Here is an 18,231-nt window from a genome sequence, read left to right on the forward strand (position 1 = left end):
CTAATTCATTTTTGCTCTGTCACTTTCTGGTGTGACTGGTAGTTTGTGCCGTTGATCATATTTGCAATGCAACAGTGACTCTTACTGACCAATTCTGAATGTAGAACAGGTATAGCTGATAAAACACACACCGCCACTTAGGTAGCTTCTGTTTTTGTTGTCACAGAGGATGAGAATCCCTTCAAGGTTGCACAGGAGATTGGCCAATCTATGAAAATAAGTGGGAAGAGGAGAAAATAACAAATATAGACATATTAGAAATCACATAGCCTTGGCCATAGCAAGAAAGTGTCATATACCCCATCCTATAGGAGACCATGTATATTAAATGCCACGATGAGACCATATAGTAATAAACCTGCATGATTACTTCCTCCATCCATCTATATAAATTACACTGGTCATTAAATAAATGTCCCACACCACATTTTATTTAGCAAAAAATGTTTAATCTCTCCTTGATGTGTGTTTATTTACAAGTAGTAAATCTGCAAAATAGGAAATAACAGAATATTTACACAATGAATGTTAACCTGCAAACTTGTGACAGTCGCTTCAAGTCTGAAACTCTGTATCTGAGTAATTGTAGTATTAAAATTCCTTTGCCAGCTGTCCGAAATTCATTTGCTTTGTGTTTCCTTGTATTCTAACTTCCATTTTTTAAAAAGGGGGGGGAAAATAGAACTACTACTGAATTTTCCAGAATCAGAAGAAAGCAGGAAAAAAGGGAAAAACAAATGGTGCCAGGACTTTGAATCAACTATGGGGTTTTTTTTTTTTTTTTTGAAAAGGCAAAAAGTGTGACTAAGCATGTCTAAAGATCTGAGAATTAAACATGAGATCCATGTGCATGTGCTGAATCTGCTCACACTGAAGACAGTGCAGTAAACTTAACTTGTTAATTTGTTCTGATTTGACAGAAAAAAAAGCATAAAACCCGACAACTCTGTCAAACTACAGCCGGCATGTCGTTGTTGTGACAAGCTCAAAGTCGGCAGTGGATGCTAACTTCGTCCTGATGACACCAAACACTCTTAGATAACATGCTGTATACCACCTCAATAACAATAAATACAAGTCTATTATCACACCAAACAGTGCAAAATGAAGGCTCGATCATGGTGGCTGAGAGGTTTCTCTAAAGATGTGTCCGGACTTGCAAAGCAGGTCAATCTAAAAGGCAAGTAGCCATGCAAACTATCAACGAACCAACTTCCCCAGCAGCCATTCAATCGACCACATAACAACCAGAATACGACACAAATGGAGCATGAACCTGAGAATGATTTGAGAATGTTTGAAGTGTCTTTAAAATGCCTGACAGTTCACCAACTGGCCACTGGAGCTTCAGCTGGTTTCGGCCTGTGTGCTTTTGCAGGGAGCGAGTGGATTTGTACCAACTGTACATTGCGCTCATACTGATCATTCAAAGGGCTGCTGCTAACAGCACCGCTGAGCTCTGGCTTCAGCGGTCATCCATTTCCTTGACGCGTGATTTGCAGTAAGAGCACCAAAATGTACGAATGCAGCAAAAACTCAGCTGTTAAGAATGTCCATAAAGTGGATTAAGTGAATTTCAGTGGAGGTTCTGCTGTACTCCCTTTAATATAGATGATGCTAACTGAGATTATCGTATCGTGGCCAATATGGTCAGCTAAAAAGGAGAAATGTCCATCCTAACATGGGCAGAGTGGTCCCTCAAGACTGCTTGTTAGATACAGAGTGAACTAATAAGTCCCAACAGGTATCCAACAGGTTGAACTAGACTTCTATGTATGCGGCTGTAAAAAGCACTGTCACATCTCAGACATGTAAACAAAACGGTGGGTTGACATTAATTTGGGAGGTGTGCTCACTATTTTTGGAAGTGAGAAATGATAGTTTTTTCTGTTGTTCTTTTCTTTTAAGGAACCTGGCGTAAAAATGAACAGCAACAGCATTTATGATCAGCATAAAATGACAGCCCTAATGTTTGATAGAAAAACAAGGTAAAAGAGTTAAAGCAGCAAGTCACATTTCCATCACAAAGACACAGATGCTCATCTGATGCAACAATTTCATTTTGATCCTTGAGATCAGGAAAATAAACCTCGAGTTCGGTCAAGTACTTCAACTTCAGGCAAACCAAAGAGAATTTTGTCTTCTGTGTACCGTAAAATGTACAATTTACATGTTCAAATAAAAAGACAAAAAACAGCAACAAAAATAAAAAAGAAAAACAAAACCAACCTGATTACAAAAAAATGGCAAACAGCTTTTGTTCATCATGAAAAAGTATACAATTTACAAATGAAAACATCAACAAAAACATTATACAGACCACAGTTTGGTTTTCGGCAAGCAGGAAAAAAAAAAAAAAAAAAAAAAAAAAAAAAAAAATCGGAAAACATTATTTCTCACCACAAAGTCAAAAACCCTGACTTCAAGACTTCAAAAAAAAAGAGAAACAAAGAAATCCTCTTAAAAGAGCAGTAATAAAAAAAGCTTAAGCCACACATGGCAATAGGCTAGTTTTGAAACAAGAGCTGCAGGCTAAGGGGAGGATTACTCAGCCTTGTGTAGCTAATGAACAGAGGTGTCTCACCTCTGTATCTTTCTATTACCCCCCTCACGGCTAAAAAGCTAAACCCCCCCGTCTCTAATAGATAGGTTAGAGGTGGAGAGAGAACACTCAGTATATTTTTTCCTTGCCCCTCTATTTGGGTATTAACATTGAGAAAATGAAAAAAAAAAAAGTGGCTCTAGGCAGAAAACAGCTTTTCCTACTTTGTTTCACCACTGAGGGGCCTCGGCTAAGCTCGCTCCTGTGAAGACGTAAACAGCCTCTGAGAGCAGCAAAACTTTGGCTCTGCTCTAACAGGACCGTGTCGGAAAATTAATGACCCTCCGAGGGACAGATAACACCAACTCAGGGCCGGTTTGATATGGTGGCTGCGTGGTATCGGGGCTAACGGGAATATTTCAGGTAGTGCAATGTAGCTACTTCATTGTTCAGCCACTATACCATGATCCACTGAACTGTCACTTCTTGACCCTCGTAGATCAGAACCAGCCGTGGCGCCGGACACTAACACGGCCATGATAAAGCAACAATCCTGTGAATATATATTTGGTTTTCTGAAACCAAAAAGATTGCACTGATTGAATTAGAAACAACAGCAACTTCATGTTATCACCATGACACCATGAACTGTCCTAACTCCAGAAGACGGACGACTTTATGTGTCGTCTCACTTCCCGTCTTTTTCCAACGAGGATTTTATGATGGGTCATTGCTCAAACAATTCTTTTCAGTCACTAGGCATGTTCATATTTAAAATCATACGGTAGCACATTCCATCTAACAAAATGTCTTTGCACTAAACAACATTCAAAGAAAACATGGCACAGTACGACTTTTTTGTTTCTTTTTCGTTGTTTTTTTTTTGTCTACGTTGTTTTTTTCTTTTGTACTTGAAATATCAAATCATGTTTGATTGTTGTATTTTTATTGTTTGTTGGTTTGAAATGAAAAGGAAAAACAACAAAAATGTTTTCTCCCTAATCTTTCTTTAAAAACGTAGCTGTATTTATATATAATATCTATATCGTCTTCCTTTGTAACGTTTCTGTAAATTGTGCAAATTCAGCAGTAATACAAGTGGCGAGAGATCAGAGAGTGGGCAGTTGATTACATTTATACAAAAAAAAAAGAAAAAGAAAAAAGAAAATCTAACATCCTTTAAAACTGTGACACCCGTTGGAGTCACATGACGTAGAGAGCCTCTCTCCATTGGCTCATCACAGGTTGGTCCGTCCTGCTCATGATGCCACATGTGGAGTTCTTTTCCTGGCTTCCATTGTTTCTTTCCTGACCATCGCTTCATCACGACAAAACTCCTGAAATCAAAATCAAGCAAACAACAAACACCAACATCCACAATAATCAAATGCTGTCAGTTGACATGTTTCTCCATGTATGCATGTGTGACAATGTCTGGTGTCCCAGTCTCTCACACAGACACCAGCCCACACACTGTACGGGGCTGCAGACTAACACACACACATACACATGTAAGCGTACACAGGCCCGCCCATCTCTGCCGAACCCCCCCCATTTTGCAGTATACTGCTTCAGTCCTTTTGCAGTTCGTCTGTCGTATTTGTTGGGGGTTGGAGTTTTGTTTGTTGGGTGAGAGGAGCGAGGGGGAGAGACAGATGGAGAGGAGGAGTGAAGAGAAGGAGGAGATGGAGGTGCTGGATGGTCCTCAGCTGCTCAGGGCCATTGTGTCGATGACCTGCTCCAGCTTGCTCCTCAGTCTCTGTCTCCTCGCCTGCTCGTCCCGCTCCAACGCCGACAAGATCTAAAGATAGAAAGGTGAAGAGGTCAGTTGATGTTACAACGTGTGAGCTTTTCATTTGAAAACATGGAGTTATTCTTCCCAAACAAGGCTGTCAGAGGACACCAATATCCCACCTGGCTGCTTCAGTCAGTTACAAATGGCACAAACAAATAAAGGCCGGGCAAAAAAACACTGAGGGTGGTGGAATTACCTGTAGCCTATGAAAACAGTGTCACATGGTAAATTTAGTATCATATTCTGTATTGTAAATATCTCCATTTTATATTCTCATATTTATGTTTCACATGGCAAATTCCTTGTGATGTGAAAACTTCCTTGGCAATAAACCTAATTCTGATTCTGATTCTTCTGATTTCCGCAGCACTTATTGCATCCATCAGTCAGGCCATACTCACCACTCTGCTGCTCGCAATTTCTATTTCTAAAAAGAAATACCTATTTCATCCACCTATTTAATCCAGTTTTCCCACGTTTCCTGTCCATTGTAAATCTGCAGCCAATGAAACTCAACACCTGTACATCTTTCACATTAAAAGCCCAACTATAACAGAGAGGCTGGGAAACTTTTAATTAGAAAACTTAGCTGAAAGTGAATGACAACAATATTTCTCTTAAAGAGAGAAACGGAGCAGCGTAGTGGTGAGTATGACCTGACTGCTGCTGTGCAGATGGAATCAGCGTTGTGATGACATATGAAAAACTAAATATATCAAGACAACAGGTAAACATGGAGGAAGTTTTGAGTTACTGGAAATTAGGAATAGCATCCTGTCAAAGGTTTATGTGCTTATCTGTACTTGCTTTTGCTGCTTCAGTTGTTCTGATCATGGTCGATCACTGCAACTGTTTAGTTTAACTGAAATTAGTCCTTTTACAATACGTTTTTCTTAGCCTCTTTTGTTGCATCTCCAGGACTGAGAACCACCCTACATACTAACAATCTCTCATATGACAAAAATAACACCCCTCCTGGGGCCATAGGCAGTTTGTAACTGCTGACAATCAAGGTTAAACAGCAAGCTGTTATTAAACGAGAATATCTCGAGTGTCCTTAGGAATCTCACCTCATCCTTGTACTTGACAATGTAAGAGTAGATCTCGTGTAGGGCAGACATGCTATTGAACTGGTTGGCGTGCAGGCGTGACTGCTCCGCCAGGTAGGCACTCATGTCCTGGTCACTGATGGCCGGCATCCTGGAGATGTCAGAGTAGTACCTGGACACAAAAGCACCGTTTAGATCTTTTCTTCTATTCAAAACAATCTTTAAGACAAAACAAATGTAACATCTGTCGACGTACCTCTCTACCCAGTTCTTATAGTTGGGGATGTCTTTAGCGTAGAGCAGCTTGTTCGAAGGCGAGTCCTTCCCTAGCTTGTGCTCCGATGTTGAACAGGAGTCCATGAAGGTCTGAGCCACCACAGACAAGCAGGCGTCTGTGATGCTGTTCTTATGGATGTCAAAGACAAACTGGGGGTTCTTGATCACATTCACCCAGAACCGCAGAGGAAGACTGGAAGGATTTGGAGAATAGAGAGACAGAGAGGTGGAAGAAGAAGAGAAGGAGATGCACAGTTAGGAGGGCTCGAAAAGCTATTAAGGTGCAAACAGCACTGCAACAAATGAAGCTGCATGCACACTGTGGCTGAACAATGGAGGAGTCATTGTGCAAGAAGAATAGGAATACTATAGATTCTGCCAAACTACCACTACGGTACAGAATTGTATATTTATATATTTGCCGGCTTACAGTCGACATGTTTTTCATACTACAGCAAGTTTTTCACAACACTAATGAGACAAAAGCAGCAACCTTTGCACAGAGCGAACACACAAACTCACCAGTTGCTCTTCCAAGTGTGCCGCACATCAGAGTCTGATATGGAGTGTTTGTCTGCCTGCTCGTCCAAGAAGTCAAACATGTACTTGATGGCGAGAGGCAGAGCACTTCCTCGGTGCGCTGTGCTGAAGATGGTCTCGAACAGGTCATCCACAAACTTCTGGAGCGTACCCTGCACAGGAGAACCGACACTGGGTTAGTCAATTTGCAAAGACTATTCTAAATGAAGCTGATTTTATTATATTCTAAAATGATTGATTGTGCTGTAGAAGATGTTTTATGATTTAATATTTCTTCTTAGTTCCAATAGCTACAATGAATGGGCCCGATTACTGGATATTTTAGCATAAATGTCAAGAGTAATGCAATTTAAATAGCAAATGTGAGCTTATCAGAGTACAAAAGGTTGTACAGAAAAGGACATTAAGATATAGAATAAGTCTTCTGTGCATATACATAACTGACAGGAATGTTAAAACACCACAGAACAAGAGCCTTTGCTTGTATGTTGCTCTTTGCTGGTGATGGTCTGGCTGTGGGCGGTGGCAGTCAGTGGCAGGGGTTTTAGAGAACGACAGTGCTTTGCTTTTAGTATTCCAACTTTCTGAGACTTTGTGCTGGTGCTGAGTGCTTAGTGTTCTTTACAGTATTTAGGATGGGGCCCAGTGAGAGTTCAGCCTAAGGCTGTTCTGCAATGTTTTTTAACCACATCACACAACCCCGGAGATTCTGAATCCTCACAAATTCCTCTGAAGTTGAAACGATTTGATATTTCCCACAAGCGTTTGCAGCGCCTTCGTTTTCCATCTTCAAGCATCCAGGCCACCTTTTACAAAACCTTATTTAAACCAGCCAGAAGTTGAATCTGCACTTTTGTATTTGTTCACACATCCACAAATCAGCTTCCTAAACACACAAAGCTGCAGGGGCTGTGATAAATAAGAGCAGGCTGCAGCGCTCCGAGTCCCCCTATTGTCTTCCTCTGGCTTGAATTTCCCAATCAACTTAGCGTTGATGCCGCTAACCTTGCACTTTCCTACCTGGAGCTTGAACAAAGGAAATCTAGAGCTAATGAGTGAAGCATCAGGGGAGAGGAAGTACCAGGGCGAGCTGAATCACCAAGACGGTTAGTATTTGCAAATGAGAACAAAAACCTGGCACTGTCAGTAGACTCTATAGGCGTTTGCTGTGTGCTTGTGTTCATAAGCTATATGTTGATGTGTGTGACTTATGTCATTCTGCCACACCGTATACACAGAGCACATGGACCACAAAGGTAGACCTGGCAACTTACTGTGGACACAAGACACCTTTCCTGCTGTTGACTTTGAATTAGGCTTTTCTTGGAGCTAATCTACATACACGTAATCATGAGTCTGGATGGTTTTGCGCTTATGAGCAAAAATAAAATAAAATGTTGTCAATAGTCTTATTGTGATGATGATAACTTTAATCTAAATCATGTGGCGCATAAAACCCTGAGCACAGATTCCACAGTGTGATCTGGAGGACATGGAGGAATTTGGTAAGTAATGATCGCAGGGTAGAAGCCTGAGCCTAAAAGCCCCGAGGCCACCAACAGAGGGCCCAGTAACACCAACCAAACGACTCAATAGTCAAAGGTCAACCTCCTAATTAAGACAAACATTCAATCCTTGTGCATATGTGTGTCTTTGTGCGAAAGGTTATGAAAAATGTTAATGAGCTTTGAGACCACCACCAAACAAAGGTCAGAGGTAGGGGCGGCTGGTGGAAGTGGGCTACATGACAGGGATGCGGTGGAGCAGGGGGTTTCGGCTGAAGGTGCGTAACTGTGTGTAAATCTACAGCTTCTCAATACCTTGGTGGCCAGCAGCCTGGTCAGGTAGATCTCAGAGACCATCTTGCTCCCTCTGTCCCCTTCCCTCTGGTCTGAGTGGTCGTGGTTCTTGACCAGATGCCACAGTTTGGTGCCGCTCTCGAGGTCGGGGGTGATCATGGGTGTTCTGGAGCGCAAGCTGTCTGGACTGCTGGCTGTCCTCAGCATGCTCTCTGGAGGAAGGTAGAGGAGGAAACATAGAGGAGAGTTGAGTGAATGTTCCAATAGTAACACTAAGAGAGAAAAGACACAAATGTGGAGTTGAATGTGTATTAAATTAGATAAATGTAAACATGAAGGGATAAAGAGGTGAATAGGGAACGTTCAGAGGTCAAGGTTGGGTTCAGGACTGCTGCTCTGTGGCTCTTTTGTCGATATTGTGATCGTTTTTTTGTCTGTTTGTTTTGAAGTATGTGAACATATCTGGCTTTGACAAAAAACTAATTTCAGAAGAGTCTTACAATAAAGTATCTTATGCCACCTCCAGATATTTAAGTTAAACTAAGACTCGGTGTCTTGCTCCATGTAACTCTATCAGGCCCAACTGTGATTTTGAACCAGTGGCCTCTGGTTGAGAAGGAATGGATATTATTAGATATATACAATCAGATTACATATATCAAACAGCCCATAACTTTGCACCACTCTATAGTCTACAAAAGTATAATTAATTTAGTCTTCATCATCATCTTAAGGTTAACAACCTGCAAATTACCTCGTGTAAAAAAAATAAAAAATAAATCACACCAATGAGAAATCTAAGGCAGCTACAGATAACAGAATCTCTGTGTGAAGTTAGAAGCATTTGTGAAAGGTGACAGCTTCCTCTACTTGCATGTCACTCTTTGATTCCAGAATAAATTTGTCTGTCACTCTGTCTCCCTCCCCACCCCCCTCCCCCCGCTCTCTCCCTCCCTTTGTTGGACAGTGATCCCGTATTTTGTGACACGGAGCATGACGCTTTCAGTTCGAATGCTTGTCACTTCTGTGACAAAGCAGGAAAGGATTGAGAGGTTCAAAATGTCAGGAAAAAATGTGGATGAAGGAAATACGGAGTAAGTGCGAGGTGGGGATGTTAGTGAGTATTTATGTGTGTGTCACAGCGGCAAAGCTCAAGAGCAGAGTTACTGTACACCAGAGAAGCCTTTACGAAAATACAAAAGAGATAAAAAACAAAGTGATTGTAAGAAACAGAAATCCATTTCCAATCTAGCATTAATATTGTAATGCGTGGCTTACAGTTCAAGTGGAAAAAGTTATTTTGTTAGCTACTTGCCATCTACTTGTGTAATTTCCTGGATTCGTTTAAATGTGGATTTCATGTGTTTTTGTGTAATATTATACTATCACCAAAAAGGCATGCAAGGTATAAAGAGATCAAGCAGACAGAAAATGAGAGAGAGAAGTGAGCAGCAACAAAAATCTTGTCAGTAAATGAGCTGGACAGCCAGTAAGCAACTAGGCACTGACACAAAACCAGCCTTCTACTTGATGTCAAACTGTGCTGCTGACAGCTGTCATACATGCCATCCTCTGTGGGACTGTCTACGCTGGGAATTGACAGAAAACAGTTTTTTGCAAAATTGGGAGGCTGGCTGAAAAGAATACATCCGAGTGCAATTTAGGGATTTTGCTTCAACTCGTATCTTGTTAGAAATGCATTTGCATGTGTTGTGAAATGAGGGCACATACACGTACGCTTGTACACACAGACGTACACACAGGCAGAACACACATACACACACCTTCCCTCGTACCGTATCTGCTGAGGGACTTGGTGAATGTGGAGGAGTTGGAGATGTTGTAGGCTGAGTTCTGTTTAGGCACCAGTGCAATCACTGAGCCATCTGTCACCTGAAACGGGGTTTTCAAGATCAGTTATCATTGCACAGAATGTCTAGCAGCAACATTATAGTCCAACCACACTGACGGTCACTGTGCTCAAACAGAATTGATATTACAAATTGCTACTTTGCCAGAGCTGACTAAAGTTTAAGTGGTATTTAGACGATGTACATTTTATTTTATCTTATTTATTTTATTAACTGCCATATTTTTCAATAGGCTAAAATATGCCCAAAACGGTGCCAATATGAACACCAGCTGCTTTACTTGAATAAATCCGAAAGCAACAATAAAGTGCAAACATATCAGTGAGGATTCATGTTGGTACCTGGTAGTGAGCCAGGGTGTTGAGTCTCTTCCAGTCGTTGTCTATCTTAGTGGTGACATCCTCGTCCTGAAGGATGATGCGAGCCATCCTACCCTGCCGCCATTCTGTCACACGTGGACGCACACACACACACACAAAAGGAGACACAGGTAAGGTTGTGTATATAAAAAGAGAAATGGGACATGGATTTTGTCCCCAAAATTTCCTTCTCCAAACAAAAAGTCAAGGTGCTTCTAAAGACAGCAGACAGCAAAGTTCACAGACTGAATAAATTAAAATTGGTATAGAGTATAATTTTAGTACTTTTAGCTCCTGACTTGAATTTATTTTTGTACAGAATCACCTCTCCTGTCTGAAGGGACCCCTTCTGCTTCAGAGAGCCCTTGAAATGATTCCCTCTTTATCTCCTTTATCACTGCACCTGTGCTTGGAGTGTATACTTAGTGAGTGTATGTGCTTCTCCTTACCTAAGTCCATATCAGACGCCTTTGGTCTCTGTGAGTACGGTGTGCCCTTGTACACAGCATCCAGCAGCTTCTCCTTCACCTGTGTCACCGTGTCACAGTTCAGGCTCTTCACCGTCACCTCCGGAGCGTTCTCATTCTCTGGGTTCACACAGTGCAGCGTCTACAGAGGGAGCAGTTCACATTTAGACCAGCAGGTCAGCGCAGACTGGGAATGCTAACCGCTGATGTGAGGAAGCGTGACCCTGTGATGATTTTTGACCTGAAAACCAACACTTCATACAGCAGTTTAGAGTCGATAATCAACTGCGGAACAGTGCACATGCAGCTCTATATAAATGTATTTAATCAGAATTAGAGGTCCTGTTGGTTTCCACCTATTTGATGTCATCAAGCTCACATGATATTTTGTGAACCTGTAGATTGTCAATGTTGCCATAAACTGCAAAATGATTCCTGATTTAGCAAGTTAGGCTTTCCAAGAATACTGAGCACATATATGTGCGTAGTGTAAAGTGTTGTCCAGCTGTCTGTGTCCACTAGTGTGTGTGTGTGTGCATACTGACCAAAGTCTTGTAGTCAATCTGCTGCCTGATGAGTTTGTCCTCGCTGAGGGAGTAGCGGGCCTCTCCCGTGATTGAGTCTATTGGTCCCTTTTCCATTTGCTGCTTCATGGCACAGTACAGCATGAAGAGAGGCTCCCCAGCACACTCCTGAAAACAGGGAAAGTGGTGGAAGGAGATGGAGACGAGTGGAAGCGAGAGGTGAGAGGAGGATAGGTGAAGAGAGAACAGAAGGAGAGACAGACACACTGTTAAAATGCAAACTGTGAATGCAACTGTGCAAAAACTTTAGCTAGGAAAAAGTACACAACAGCAAAAAGTGCACAGTCTTGCGGAGCAGCTCTCCAATTATATTTCTAATCTTCTTTAAGTCAAGCAAAGGCAGAGGAGTAAAGGACGAGGCCATGGCCTGTGCTGGCTAACAGCTTGCCGAGAACTGACGGAGAACAACACACACCACTTTTCTCTCTCACACACTCCAGCCGCTCCCCTGTGTCTTTTCTTTGAGAAAAACACACTTTGTAAATCACCGTTTGTGTGTGCGTGTGCGAGAAAGAGAGAGTAAGTGAGTGAGCAAGAAGGAGAGGAACCAGAGAAAGTGTGAGCGTGAGTGAGTGGCAATTGATGGAGGAGTTAATAGAAGGTTAACGACTGAGGGGTGAAAAACGCTTGGAGAAGCACTTTGGTGTGTGAGACGTGTCAACCAGGCAACGAGCACTGGGATGTAGGGCCCCTGTCTCTCTTTCGCTCCCGTTCTTTTTTCTCACTCGTTCTGCTGCTCTGCCGACTAAGCACTGCCTGCTCACACGGCCTCTTGGTTAATTCTGATTGTTACAATTTGTATATAAGTGCAGAGATGAATTTTATTTTCGCTTCTGTCACCATTGTTTTTTATTGTGAAATACTGGATCGTTTCACATCTTCAGGTCTCAATGAAAATGAAACAGTCTGAAAGGGGACCATCACGTCTTGGTTAAACTGCTCGCGATGTGCAGCACAAGAAGATATTGCTTAATTTCAAATGGCCAAAAAGGTTGGGAAAAACTGTCTTGGTTTTCACAATGATTCTGTTTTGCGCCTTTGCGCCTTGAGGCAGAGGAGGTGTATTACAAGTCCTGCCCTCCGTCCCACAGTTGGGCGCGTTCACGCACCGACACGTCAGTCATGTTGGTGAGCTGTCAGATGAACTCTGTGGGATAATCTAGCACTGCCTGCTTCCTATGGAGAAAACACAGCACACCGGCTGATGTCCTCTCTGTCTAACAGCCAACGAACCAGCTGCACCTCAGCCCTTCTGTCTCCTTCAGATGACACCAGTGTGGAAAAGCAATGCTAGTGCTCCATGTTTATGAAACGCCAATGTCTGATGTGTGTTTAGCTTTGCTGTGCCATGTTTTTGACTTGTTGCCTCTATTAAAACACATCTTACATATTCAATTTAATGATAGAATATCTTATTCTTATTCATAAAATCATCTGCAATTTCACTCAAAACAACTCCCAGAACTCCCGGTGCAGAAATAGAGTAACCATGTGGCTCTGAACTCTCTCAAACAAGCCAGTGCACAGGAGGACAAGTGAACCCTTAGAGTAGGGTAATGGATAAAAGGATTTTTTTCTTACTCCTGTTCCCTTTGGTTGGTAAAAGCTTTATCTATTCCCTCTCTTTGAACAACTACTTGACCTTTACCCATCTCTATTCACACCTGGCTGAACCTTGAAATTGTTCCAGGCCTTTCTTTTATATGACCCCTAAAAACTCAGGCAAAAGAGAGGCACTGAATTGCAGAGGTTAGATAAAAGCTAGGTTGGCAACCTTGCTGCTAGTACAGCAAGTCTTTGCCTCAGTACACATTTTTCCCTGAGTCCTTTTAATTTCAACCCTTTGTCACATCCCCAACGCTTCCTCTTACCCATCCATAACCACTTCAGAATTGTTTTTCTACATTCTTTCACCTGTCTCTGTCGTTCGCTCTGTTGTTTTGTCTTGTCTAAAGTTCATAAACACAGCTGTTACAAAAGATCCCCAACAGCTTCCCTGCTGACCCATTCCCCTGTCTCTGAACCCAGCTCTGGCTGTCCGGTCTCGAATTTGGAGCCAAAACACACATCATGGACACCCAAAACTGACACTCACACACACAGATGCTAACTGGGACCCCCAGGGGCTTGGCTGGTCCACTGTCCACCAGAATGCCTGTCCTGGCGGGGGTTTAAGGCCCCGCTGCTAACTGATTAGCTGCAGCTATGTTTGAATGTAGAAAATGTGTGTGTGAAAACAAGAATTTAGCACATTTTAAGCCTCAATAATTCTCTCTGATTCCATATCAGAGAAAGAGGAATTTAAAAAGAGAAAGTAAACATACAGCAAAGAGACGGACAGACGGACAGAGAAATGAGAGAATGCATTTGTGTAAGATCTTTGGCTTCCTCTTTTGCTAAGCCCCAAAGCTCTGAAGGGGAATACAAACACACAGGCATGCGTACAGCCACACACACTTTCCTGGCTGTCAAATAATCCAGTGAGGGACACAAAGAGAGGACAGGTTAGTGCGACAGGCTATGGCGATCACAACAACATGACCAGCTGTGTCTGAACAGTGCTTCAGACTGCAGACTCCTCAATTTGGAGAAAGGAGAATTTACCACATGAAAGGCATAGGTAAGGGATAGGTAGCCTGCTGCCTCTGCCTTATCTAATGCTGCAGCTGTGAATGTGTGTGTGTTAGTGAGGCATTTTTCTGTTCTCAAACAGCAGCAGTATTAGTATTGCTTCAAAGGTTGTGTGTGTCTGTGTGTGTGTGTGTATGTGTGTGTGGTGTGACAGACAATTTTACCTTGAGGAACTTGTAAAGCAGGAAGGTGAACCAGTTGGTGAGCATCTTCTCGGCGACTGACTCCGTTCTGGGAGAGACATGAAGGGGAGGGAGAGAGAAAGGTGGAGTCGAAGGGTGAGGGAGAGAGCGAAATAATAGAGGGAGTAAATTAGTGATGGTCAAAGGATGGAAAATAAGAGTGGGAAGGAGAAAGAAAATATAAATTAGATTTTTTTTTGCCATCACCTCACTAGCCAGCACATAAACTTTAAGACACTGAGAGATTTTGGAGTCAGCCCCCGAGCTACGATCTGTTGACATAAACACATTAAGACACGCTCGCACATCAAAGTGAACACACAGCATTATCGGTTGGCGTGCGGTTAGCCTTCCAACAAGCGAGCCCCCTTTCCCTCGCCTCCCTTCACTCACCCCATCCGTGCATGCAAACGAATTAACTTGGCAAAACAAACTCCTCAATTTCTTTCATTGTTTCACCCCACCCACCCTCGCATTTTTTCCCCCTTAAAACAAACCCACTCATCTTCATTAAAAATACAGCAATTAGTATAATTCGCTAACTTCTCCCGTTAATCACAAACCTGCCGTGTAATGAGGGGGACCTCTGCACGTGCACGCTCTCGAGCAGACACACGTGAACAACCAGTGAGGGGAAACAGAACACTTAAAAGGCATTGTAATTATGGACTTATTGTGTCTAATTTGTTAAACAGCTGAAAGGGAGACCGGCACTAAGGGTATGTTTGTGTGTGGGGGGGCAAAAATAGATTATTTCTCCCTCTCCATCATCGTCCTCAGAATTACGTCCTCGCTTTCCACCATCCTTCCTTTTCACATTAGAGAGAAACATCAACTGCTTAACTATCCATTCCCTGTTTCCTCTTAGATGAATAGGGGTATCACAGTATCAGAGCTAACAGGACTTTTCTGCTGGGTTACTGGGTTGTTTAACTGGGCCACATTCCCACACTTCTGGCAAATATTAGTCTTTCTGTCATTAGCAAGGCAAAAGGTGCAAAAAGGTGAAGAAAGGTGCGTTCTGTTGAGAAATGGCAGTGCAGGATAGAGATAATTTCATGTCAACTTTGCACAGAAATTCGGTTTTCTTCACGACAAATGAGGAGTAGTAAAAGAAAATAAAGGGAAACACAAGAAAAGTAGGCCAATGCTAGTGAAACCAGTGAAGGCCTGTAGCAGGAACGAGACGTGAACTCCTACGCTTCCGCAAGCCTCCCCATTTGACTGTTGAGTGCTGTTTGATGTATGTGGAGCAGTTTTTTTTTTCCATGGCTGTCAGCAAAGTATTGCAGATGAAAGATGAGGCAACAGGGAGCGGAGGGATGGAGGACGACGGAGGCGAATACACCTGGACAGAACATGCTTTTGGGCATGTCAGGACATTATAGTCGGCAACTTGTAACATCGTCTCGTTCAGGGAAACGATGTCCCTGCACCCATCGTTCCAAAGTTTTTGAACATGTGCTACAAAGGGAGGTTGTTGCAACTTTTCCTGGCCACACACAGTGAGCCTGAACCTATAATGTAGAAATCAAACCAAATGCACCCAATGCTAGAGCATAATTTTACCGTAGGGGATGGAAACCCACATGGGAGAATATCATTAAGCCCTGCTCCTGTGCTTTTCTCTGTATATGTCTAAAAAAGTCTATCTATTGCAAGAAAAAGACTAAAACAGGGTGAACCATGTGTAATAATTGCTGAGCTTATTAACGCCAGCTCCCGAGGCTAGTGTAGTTAGCAGGGACAGCGTGTTGTGACCATACGCCCCAAGAGGGGATTGGAAAAGGCTTCACACAGGCACACTGGCTGAGAGTAATTTATTTGATTAGATTTTTAATTAAATATTTCTCAGAGGAGAAGGAGGAGAGAAAAAAAAACATAACTTTTTTTTTTATCATTTAATGTCTAATTCCAATTTATTTGGAGACAGGCCATTTCTCTAATTGTGTCTTTCCTTAAATATGTGTATCTTTTCCTGTCTGACTCTCTGCAGTGGCTCATTTTTCCTTCCATTTCTCCCTCTTTCTGTCTACTCTCTCACCATACTGCACCTTTCTATCATCCTACAGCCTTTCCATTCCTCTCCTTCTTCTCCCTCCCATATGTTTCTCCTTCCATCAATATGCCTCCAGCCCAAGTCTCCCTCTGGACATTTTGCCCTCTCTTTCTGTCAATCACAATTTCCCTTCCTCCCCCTGCTCCGTCCACCTTTCTCTCGCTACCTCCGTCTCTTTCACCTCATATTCTTCCCCTCCTCTGGTCCTCATGTTCCCCTTTTCCCCTTTACCTCTCTCTTGCCCTCACACCCTCCCTTCGAAATCCTCCTCTCTCCCTTTACATCCCTCGTACTTTTCCCCTTTCTACCTTTCTCGTTGTGTATGAGAGAGAGCGAGAGGAGAGGAGAGAGCAGTCTGTCTGACTGCGGCACCATTGGGAGTGTGTGTGTGCTCAGGGGTGTAATCCTCTCTGACAGGGACAGAGTTGAGAGATAGAGACGAGGTAACGTCACATACGCCGCCGAGAGCTACAGTCCCTGTCCACCGCCTTCCTGCTCCATAACAGACAGAGCATCATTTTCTATTTTCATCTTTTGTTCTCTTCCTGTTTTAGCACCACAATTAGTCTAACTATCTGCTTGGTTTTGCAGGTACATTAACACTGCTATGACAATAGGAGGGCAAGAACATTAGGGAACACGAAACAAAACTTTTTTTGTTATATTTATTTTTTCGCAACCTAAATAGTCAAGGTGCACACTTTCAGTGGGGAGCCTCTTCTCAAGGACGCCCTAAATCAGTGAGAAGTATGATAAACAAAAGGGACGTAACCTTAAACTTGAACCCCCAGTGGGGATACTATCTGTGCATGTGTGACATGTTTTTTTGCCCTCAACCCTTATCCCTCCCTCCCCGTTTTCATACCTTCTAAGTAAGAGCTTCGGGTGATTCTTGCTCTCCAGGTTTTTGTCGATGAGGTCAGACAGGAGCTGTTTGAGGACGCCTGTGGCGTACTCCATCTCCCCCTGCAGCGCCGTCATGATGAGAGAGGCCACGTTGCCCCGGTCTCGCATGGAGAAGGACCGCTGCGCCTCCAAAGTGCGGATGAAGGACAGGAGGAAGTGCTTTTTGGTCAGCAGCTGGCCGAACAACGTCAGGGCTTTCTCTACGTTAGCGGGGACCTGAAGAAGAGGGGGCGGAGGTGATGACAGGTGAGGAGAGGAAGAGAAGGGTGATGAATGGAGGAAAAGTAGCCATTGGTTGGACATGGGGAAGAGTAAAATGAAAGGGAGGCATGGATGGAAGGAGAGCATGGAAGTAGTGTAAAGGATGCAGGAAATTAGGTGGAAGGGAAGAGGAGAAAGGGGAAGAAAAGAAAGGAATGGAGTGTAAAGGAGGGGTGGAAAGTTAGATGGGCAGGTAAAAGAGAGGGCGAATGGAAGGAGGAATTACAGAAAAGGTGCAAGAAAGGAAATAAGGCAGAATATTGGAGGTAGGGAGATATGGAGGAGAGTGACGCCGGGGCAGATAAAGAGGTTGAGATCAGGATGAAGGGGAGGATGTAGAGAAAATAATTGGTTGTGAGTTATAGTTGAGAAATGGATTAATGTGTATGTGTTAGAATGAGGTATATCAGGTTAAGGGGCATTGGCAAAACAGCCACAGGTGCACACACGCATATACACTTACAACACATTTATCTACGAAAAGGGAACATCAGCTTCCAGGTGCAGCCATAAAACAAAGCTTTCAAGATTTGCATTCGCCTTACGACCTATTATTTTCCCCTTTTCCCAGTTGTCTCTCTCTCTCTCTTTACCTCCCTCCATCCCTCACTGTTCCCCCGTCCACAGATTCTCTACCTCTCAAAGCAAAGGGAAGGCCTCCCCCTCTGAGGGAGAGGAACGGAGGTTTGAAGTGAGAATGTGAGCTTCATGCTGTAATAAGAAATTGATCTGCCTGCTAGCGCACTACTGTGGCCTGTGATTGCCTGGGCCATACAAATGAAAATCCAATGTCGCGCTACACTATCCCTTTGGAATACAGTTGAGAGCACGAGCAGATACTGAATGTCTCAAAGACCCTTCCCCGCAGCTGCCACCTTACATGCATGTCAGCGAGGCCCAAGTGCGCATT

The 18,231-nt window shown here is 43.1% G+C and overlaps 1 protein-coding gene across 1 annotated transcript in view; it reads right to left on the reverse strand.

Annotated features, from left to right (window-relative positions):
* Positions 1-458: 458 nt before the first annotated feature.
* plxna1b (plexin A1b) overlaps positions 459-18,231 on the reverse strand; it is a 185,363-nt gene continuing 167,590 nt past the window's right edge. The window contains exons 22-32 of the mRNA XM_070840141.1: positions 17,020-17,276; positions 14,078-14,144; positions 11,244-11,390; positions 10,681-10,840; positions 10,214-10,317; positions 9,798-9,894; positions 8,023-8,213; positions 6,185-6,354; positions 5,643-5,855; positions 5,408-5,558; positions 459-4,343 (exon numbers count right to left, since the gene is read on the reverse strand). Of these exons, the coding sequence (XP_070696242.1) occupies positions 4,248-4,343; positions 5,408-5,558; positions 5,643-5,855; positions 6,185-6,354; positions 8,023-8,213; positions 9,798-9,894; positions 10,214-10,317; positions 10,681-10,840; positions 11,244-11,390; positions 14,078-14,144; positions 17,020-17,276 (1,653 nt within the window). The 3' untranslated portion in view covers positions 459-4,247. The remainder of the gene's footprint in view (positions 4,344-5,407; positions 5,559-5,642; positions 5,856-6,184; positions 6,355-8,022; positions 8,214-9,797; positions 9,895-10,213; positions 10,318-10,680; positions 10,841-11,243; positions 11,391-14,077; positions 14,145-17,019; positions 17,277-18,231) is intronic.

The sequence above is a fragment of the Pempheris klunzingeri genome, chromosome 2 (assembly GCF_042242105.1).
Source record: "Pempheris klunzingeri isolate RE-2024b chromosome 2, fPemKlu1.hap1, whole genome shotgun sequence".
Lineage (NCBI taxonomy): Eukaryota > Metazoa > Chordata > Actinopteri > Acropomatiformes > Pempheridae > Pempheris > Pempheris klunzingeri.